Raw genomic sequence first — 8,468 nt, 5'->3', positions numbered from 1 at the left:
TCCATCTCTTTCTCTCGTTTTATTTTCATCTCAATTTTTACCGTTAATTCCTTATTATTTTTAAAATCAAATTGCACTACGACAAAATTAAAGAGTTAATGAACATTTTGGACCGAACAATTTCTTCTTTTGAGTAAGTTCATTTTTTTCCCTTTTTTTTTGAAGCAATTTGTTTTCCTCTTGTATGTGGTTTTTCTACGCTCTAGGCATATCTCTATCTGTTAGAGATCATAAAATCATGCTTTAATTGTTGATCAAACTCTTCTTTGTGTAGATAGAGCTATTTTAGGCTTTGAAGTTGTATAAGGAAAGAGCAAGATTAGGAATCTACTCTAAGGTAAGGGAAGCTAATCATTTAGAAGTTATTAGTTTTCTTAAAATATTGAGTCTTTTAAGATTTAATTTCGGGTATTCATAATTTTATATTTTTTGTAAATAGGTGAGAGGTGAAAAATTTATATTAGAAAAATTATGATAAAGAGTAAAATAATTGATTCTTTTTTCAAGAGAAAGGCTTGTGATGAAGATGAAAAAAATGCATCTACGTCATCTAAAATTGAGAAACTTCATGAAAATCCAAATATTGAAGAAAACAAAAATACCTTAGAACATGATCCGGGGAAGCGTCTTCAAATTTGGTAATACCTACCAAATCAAATTGATAAGGTACGAAGGGCTTATCTAAAATGGGGTCCATATCAAATACATCTAGAAAATTATCCGTTGTCTGGTAAAGATGATCATCCAAGAAGATTTCAGTACACATGGTTTAACTTATTTTCTTCATGGTTAGAGTATTCGTCATTAAAAGATGTTGCATATTGCTTACCGTGCTATCCTTTTAGTAAAAAACCAAGCGGACGACCTAGCTCAGATGTTTTCATTGTTACAAGTAATTGAGTTTATTTTCATTGAATTCTAATTAGCAATAAGTTGGTTGTCATCAACATGTTTTAACTTTTTGAATGTTTTTGTATAGGTTTTAAAAGTTGGAGAAACACTCTAACTAAAGGTAACTTTTGTTTTGTTTTTTTTATATATTATTGTTGATGATAAACTTTATGCTACTCTTTCATATATAATATTGTTATATTGTTTGGATTCTATTGTCATGAGTGTTTATTTTAAATAAAAAAATGATGTAAAGAAATTAATTTTTTTTAATTAAAAAATAATAATTTATATATAATAAATATAATTTGGCCCCCTAAGATTTTTTATCAAGTTCCGCCACTGTGCGGATAATCATTTTCAGAAAAATATTTGTACTCGTTAATATGCAGATATAAAATATATTTGTACTCATTATTTGCCGATAGTATTTTCAGTATTATTTTTTATTTATTGCAAATTTTATCGGTGAGTACGAGTTTTTTTTACATTCATATCGATATCTGACTTGTGGTATTTGATTCACCCAAATACATTCGTCCATTATTACGTGCAACTGAATAATATCGATTTTCTTTTTCAGATCTCTTGGATTGGGTCGGTTAGATCTTCTTTGGTTACACCTACTCTAATGTACCGTTTTAAAAATATATAATATTTTTTCTCATAATTTTCTTTTCATGCTTTTCTCAATTATTGGACTTCTTATTCTATCTCAAATAATTATAGGACCTTCGTCTTATTCTTTCACACGTATTCGGGAATATTTGTTTCATTCGTGATATCACTTTAAGTAAAGAATAAATGAATGAATATGTTTTGATCCATTAAATGAAAATTAGAAAATTAAAATTATTTCATCTTTAAAAATTTTGACCAATTAATTTCTAATTTTTATAAATACATAGATTTAGTTTTTTTAACCAATTTTTATTAAATTTATTTGACATTTCAAACTATGTAAACAACTTAAATGTTATCATGAAACATATTTGAAACGTTAAATAAACTTAACAAAATTTGGTTAAATTGACTAAATTCTTACATTTCTAAAGTTGGGGACTAAATTGGACTAAAGTCTCAAAGAGAGACTAATTATAATTTTGAGTGAAAGTTAAGAGACTAAAAAGATATTTAAGTAAAAAATAAACTATTTGTAAAATATCTAAGATGTAATTTTCTTTGTTGGTATAATTACTCGTATAATACCCAGTTTGGGGTTAATATGTCAAATAGGTACCCGATTTAAAAAAAATGTCAATTGCATCCTAACTTTTGAAAAGTGCTTCAATTAGGTCCCTTTCAGACAGAGTTGACTAACGTCATTAGTCAACGTGCCACGTGTCAGTCTGTGGTTTTTTTTTTAATTTTTTAAATTTTTTGAAAAAAAAGTAAAAATGTCACGTGTCAAGTCTCTGTGTGTGACACGTGGCCTTGTTAGTGCCACGTGGCATTACAATACCATGTGTTAGTATCACTATCAGATGTCATTGTGTTGATTTCAATTTAATCCCCATATATATTTTTTTGTTTCAATTTAGTGTTGTATCTGATTCAATTTTGACCTAATATTTTTTAATAATTAAAATTCATTTTTTATAAAATTAAAAATAATTAAGTATAAAAGTTTTACAAAAATTAAGTATTTGATATTTATATTAAAATTTAGTAGTAAAAGTCATTTTATTAAGTCATTTTTAATAAAAAAAATAGTATAACATTCATACCAATGGAAATTTTGGTTTAAAATTAATAAAAGACAATATTGTTCTATTTTAGAAAAAAAATAAAAATTAACAAAACATGAGTACTTAATAGAAAAGTAATAAATAAAGTAATATGTTAAAAAGTCGTTTTTAATAAAAAATATTAGTATAACATCTATACAAATAATAAATTTGATCTGAAATTGAGAGAAACAATATAAATATTAGTACTTAATTTTGTAAAAATATTTATACTTAATTATTTTTAATCTTATAAAAAATGGATTACAAAAATATTTTAATTATTTAAAAAAATTGAGATAAAATTGAATCAGATACACATACTTAGGTACTAGATTGAAACAAAAAGACATATGAAAACTAAATCGAAATCAACACAATGACATCTGATAGTGACACTGACATGTGACATTACAATGCCACATAGCACTGACAATGTCATGTGTCACACACATAGACTTGACACGTAGCATTTTTATTTTTTTCAAAAAATTAAAAAAATTTAAAAAAAAAAAAAAAAAAAAACATAGGCTAACACGTGGCACGTTGACTAACGGCGTTAATTAACTCTGTTTAAAAGAGATTGAAACACTTTTTGGATGCACATTTTTTTTAAACTGGATACATATTTCACACACTAATCCAAAATGGATAATTATACCTTTTTTGTTACTCTTCTACAGTAGCAAAAAGAAGTTTATATGAATCAACCACATGATTTTACCATCTCAACACTTGCACTTTGTAGGGGTTTCTTCCTGCACCCCATATTTTGTTCTTACATCCCCAACTTTTTCGAAATGCCACTACTAACCTTTGACTTTGACTAAGATAAAAAGGTTAAGTAGAGTAAAAACCCTCTCTTCTTTCATAAGTTTCATCTCATGCGCCCTACCACCAAATTGTATGCACCAACTCCTCCCTCGTTCCCTTGCCCCTTGCACTTAGAAGCGTTCTGAAATTTGAAATTCAGTTTAGTATGGATATATTGTATCCCGGCAAAATTCAAAATCAGATTTCGAAATCCGAAAAAATCTAATACCAAATTTCAAAATCTAGTTTGCAAAAATTCAAAACTAAATTTTGGAATTCAAGAAAATTGCAAAACTAGATTTCGACATTTGGGAAAAATCCTAATCCAGATTTCAAAATTTGAGAAAATCAAGAAGGATTTCACAATCCAGAAAATTCCCGAAAAATCCAAAATCTCATGATTTTAAAATTTAGTTTTCAAAAATTCAGAACTAGATTTCAAAATCGAAGAAAATGCAAAACCGAATTTCGAAATTCGTGAAATTTCAAAATTTGAGGGACTCCAAAATCGGATTTCAAAATGCAGGAAATTCTATAACCAAATTTCGAAATCCATTTTTCAAAAATCCAGAATCGTATTTTGAATTATGGGAAAATCTAAAAATGGATTTAAAAATCCAAAAAAAAAAAAAGAAACTAGAACCAGATTTTGAGAATTGTTGAAGAGAAGAAATGAAGTTCGTCCTAACTTGATGATACTGAGTAAATGTAGCAGAGCAATAAATATGAGTGAGTAATTATTGCTTAATATACATATATAAACCATAGGGTTATAATGGACATCACAGTAAAATTTGGGAATGTACGAAGAAAAACGTGGGTTGCATGAAGAAAGCCCCCACTTTGTATGTAGGCTTTGTTGCTCCCTCTATAGTTTTGAAGTAGGGACATGGTTTGTTCATTTCACCTTGGGCTTAAGTTTGGTATGACCCCTGAGGTGGATCACTTAGCCTTTCACCTCTCTTCCCCATCCCAACTCTAGATTCTTATTGTTGTTGACGTTGTTGGTATTGTCATCATTAGTGATGATCTTAATCAGATGTTTTGTCTCAAGTCTCATCCCCGTTGTTGATTTCAAACTAAAGACCTAAGTCTATTAAGATATTTTCTCGTCATTGAAATTGTGCAATCATCCACTCAACATTATGGTTTTCCCCATAGTAAGTTTTTAACATTCTTACAAAATGTGATGTTTGATTGTTACCAAAGAATACTTTTCCTTAGATCTTAATGTAACACTACTTTCAAGTCACTCAAATGTCTTTGAAGATTTGGTTGTCTAGGTGAAAGACATAGTTATCTCATTAGAGTAGTTTGTTTGCCGTATTGACGTGATTCTAATTAAGGATCACTATAAACCAAACATACAAACCTAAAGAAGCAATTCGTATATATATTATGTACCATGTCAATATAGAAGCAATTTGTATATTAATTGTTTCTTATTGATCATGTCCATAAACATCACGCAAACTCGGATATAACAACCTTCATGCGACACAATCACATGTCATCACACTAGCAATCAAGAAAAGAGTCTCATTTTCTCAACCAAAATGAAGAATTTTGTTCACAAAATTGTGATTTCTTTGTTTCACGGTCCTAAATTTTGGAAAATATCAAAATACCAAAATTTCCATTCAAAATTATTCCATATCAGAAGGGAAACATGATTATCCTAGGAAATTGTCGTCATCATTTTAGCCCCCGCCAGACCCGTATTTCTTTCCGAACATAATAAGCTGCAACTTATCATAACCAGCAAGCACACCAGCACCTGCAACAGCACGCAATATATTTGCACCAGCGCCTTTGAAGAGTGACTTGGTACCTTCTTTTGCCACGATTGTTTGAAATGCATGCAAAGAACTCTTATACTTCACAGCTTCTCCAGAAGTCATCATCATCCTTCTACGCACAGTGTCAATGGGATAGGAAGCCAAACCAGCACCAATTGTGATTCCCCACCCCAAAAGGAAACTAGCAAAGAAACTATCCTGTTAACAACAAGAGTAACATTGTAAGTAAACATAAAAATAAATCACCATGAAAAAGGAGCACAACTTCAGGAGTAGAAATGCCAAGATCTATAGTTAGCCTCATAATGGATAATATATGTGTAGAATTTTAAACTTTCTTGTTTCCCACAATTTTAGAGAGAAGGGAATACAGGCGCTTATAGTATAGTTCATCTAGGAGTAAAGTCTAAGCACAATATAGATGGTTTGATACTTTGCCTCCTTATATTAGTGAAGTCTCCTTTAGAAACTGGGAAAAGCTATTGGAATACAGGCCTGGTTTTCTAAAACATGAGTTCTGGTTTGGTTCCAATGTATGTTTTCATTGGTTTGTTTTCGTTTTTTTATATAAGCATCATCTCCAAAACATGATTGTTGAGACATGAGGTAGTTGGCATGTTATACTCTCATACTAATACTTTCTGTATGGTTAGCTATAAAAAAACTATTTTAAATTTTTTAAACTATGTAAAACCCACAGAGAAGCTTCAAGGAGACAAATTAAACAATAATAATATAGCTGATACATTCAAAGTTTCAAACAAATTTATTTTATAATTAAAAAAATTATGCCAAAGAATCCAAAGTGAAATGAGTAAAAGATGACTTTTATTAAAATACAAATCAAAAATAACATGAGATTCGATTTGTACACATACCTGCAACCCACCAACCAATACAACTGGTTTCAGAGAATCATACATTCCAAAGTAAAGACCACGGTACACTATAATTCCAACACATGAAATGTTGAAACCACGGTAAAGGCCAGCAATGCCATCAGACTTAATGGTTTTCCTGTATACATCAATCAGACCATTAAACTGCCTCTCACCACCCTTCTTTGCAGCCTTTGAATCGTTAGCCAAACGTGTACGGGCATAATCCAAAGAATAGACAAATAAGAGAGAAGAAGCCCCAGCAGCCCCACCAGATGCCAGATTTCCAGCAAACCACTTCCAGTAGCCATCTTTGTCCTTCTTAAAGTTAAAAAGCCTCTTGAAGTAATCCTTAAAAGCAAAGTTCAGAGCCTGGAAGAAAAAGGAGAATATTAGATATTTCAGATCCGATATAGAGAAAAAGTTAAAACATATTTGGTCAAGAGATGTAAACAGCTAGAAAGACATGACTAGATATTATCTAGATCTTTGCCCTTGCAAAATATAAGCTAATAATCTAGAAATACGATGGTGCAACTGAATGCAAAAAAAGAGATGACAAATTCAGTCATTAGATTGCACATAGACGACCGTTCTGACTGTGACACTGCACACATCTAGAGGGGGCTCTCTAGATACAGAAACAGGAGCAAGAGTGAAAATTTAAGTGTGGGTGTGTGAGTGTGAAATGCAAATAGATACAGGCAATGTAAAAGACCAATCAAGCATTGTCAAAAATGGACTATCAAGACAATAAATTCAGATGTCACATGTGTTAATAAAGGTACAACCTACAGTTCTAAAAGTGTCTCTACATTTGGGAGGAAAAGTGCTACTACCACATGTATAGGCAAAAACTTAATGAAGGCAGCCATCTCTAGAACTACTTAAAATCTTCATAAGTTAGATCTTCACCTGAGTGGGGAAGTATCTGATAACATTGGCAGTATTGCCTCTCCAAAGAGCAATCACACCCTCATCCTTCATGGTTCGAGCAAAACAATCACCAATTCCCTTGTATGGTTCAGATAACCGACCACTTTTGATCATCTCATCCTGATTTTGAATGAGCAATTTGACTCTCTCAATTGGAGCAGCAGCTGTCTTTGATACAGCAGCAGATACTCCGCCCATCAGAAAATCCACCATAAAAGCACCTGGTCCTTTCTCTGCTGGAGCATGTGCAGTAATTGGAGATACAGATGACAAGGCAGCCAATCCAGACGTATGCAGTCCTCCATTAAGGTTAATACCAGTTGCAGAATAATTCCTGGAGTGAAAGTTGGGGCTAAGCCTGGAGACAAGGTAAGACTGTCCAGCTAGCTTCTGAACAACTGATGGATGCTCCAGTCCATCAGCCATGATTGCAGTCTAGATAGCAGCCTGCCATAGATTCAACAACACCAGTGTTAAAACAAATTCTCACTAAAATGCCACTTAGAAAGAAAACCAAAGTTCTAATGGAGGTAGTTTATATATCAGAATATATATATATATATATATATATATATATATATATATGTGTGTGTGTGTGTGTGTGTGTGTGTGTATAACCTAAATTTATAGAAAAATGCATATACATGTAAGATCTATTCCAAAATAACAGTTTTAGTTTTATGCAATTTTTGTTGAAGATGCTCTCTAACTAGCCATATAATAGCAATTATAAATTGAGTTTCTAATGTACACAATTTATATCAAAATTAATCTTAAATATAAATATTTCACTCGTATTTTTCAATATCTCTTACAGATCGAATAAACAAAAAAGACAAGTTAAAAATATTTTAACGAATTTGTTTTCATAACTTTTTAATTACAATTATTTAATAAAGAATTAGATTATTTTCGAAATTTACAAAAAACATGAATACACCCGTGAGCCTGCATTTTCTCCAGTATAATGTAGACGGCATATGTGTGCAAATGTAAACTTCTAAAGCAAATAATACAGTTTTTCTTCTCTCAGATTCAACTTACACTCTGTGAGTGTGTGGAGTGGTTTGATCTAAAGGAGAAGATCGCAAAGCAAATCGTGCAAGATTATTCAATATCACAGAGGAACTAACTACAGAACAAAAATTAACAGAAACACATGAAAAAGAAAGAAGAATCGATGAGAATAATGAAAAAATAGCAGGCAACAGAAGAGGAGGGTTGGGAATACCTGAAGAGAGGATACGTGAGAGAATGGAAGAGACGAAGGTTGAGTTGAGACTATAAATGGAGCACAGAACCAGCTGCATTAGGGTTTTACATAATGACGGATATGCCCTTCACTATTTTCCTTTTGTCTTGGACCATTTTCTTTCGGCCGAAAAAACTGAGAATGTCTGCGCCGAAAATGCTCTCCCAAATAT

At 31.3% G+C, this 8,468-nt stretch overlaps 1 protein-coding gene across 1 annotated transcript; it reads right to left on the bottom strand.

Annotated features, from left to right (window-relative positions):
- Positions 1-4,956: 4,956 nt before the first annotated feature.
- On the bottom strand, positions 4,957-8,468 carry LOC114169712 (ADP/ATP translocase 3, mitochondrial-like). The gene is made up of 4 exons (XM_028054978.2): positions 8,276-8,468; positions 7,024-7,491; positions 6,109-6,480; positions 4,957-5,428 (listed from the first exon to the last, which is right to left on the bottom strand). The coding sequence occupies exons 2-4, from the start codon at positions 7,468-7,470 to the stop codon at positions 5,132-5,134; spliced, it is 1,116 nt and encodes a 371-aa protein (XP_027910779.2). The 5' UTR covers positions 7,471-7,491; positions 8,276-8,468; the 3' UTR covers positions 4,957-5,131.

This window comes from Vigna unguiculata, chromosome 11, assembly GCF_037176805.1.
Source record: "Vigna unguiculata cultivar grain cowpea cultivar isolate G323 ecotype 2 chromosome 11, ASM3717680v1, whole genome shotgun sequence".
NCBI lineage: Eukaryota > Viridiplantae > Streptophyta > Magnoliopsida > Fabales > Fabaceae > Vigna > Vigna unguiculata.
This window is presented reverse-complemented; position numbering and strand designations above follow the sequence as displayed.

What these genes read in the sequence shown, in the direction of transcription:
- LOC114169712 (XM_028054978.2), bottom strand. Translation starts at nt 7,470, where the DNA reads ATGGCTGATGGACTGGAGCATCCATCAGTTGTTCAGAAGCTAGCTGGA. An exon ending in TCAGATACTTCCCCACTCAG is followed by an intron (nt 6,481 to 7,023) that starts GTGAAGATCTAA and finishes TTTTTCTTCCAG; the next exon opens with GCTCTGAACTTTGCTTTTAA. An exon ending in TATTGGTTGGTGGGTTGCAG is followed by an intron (nt 5,429 to 6,108) that starts GTATGTGTACAA and finishes TGTTGTTAACAG; the next exon opens with GATAGTTTCTTTGCTAGTTT.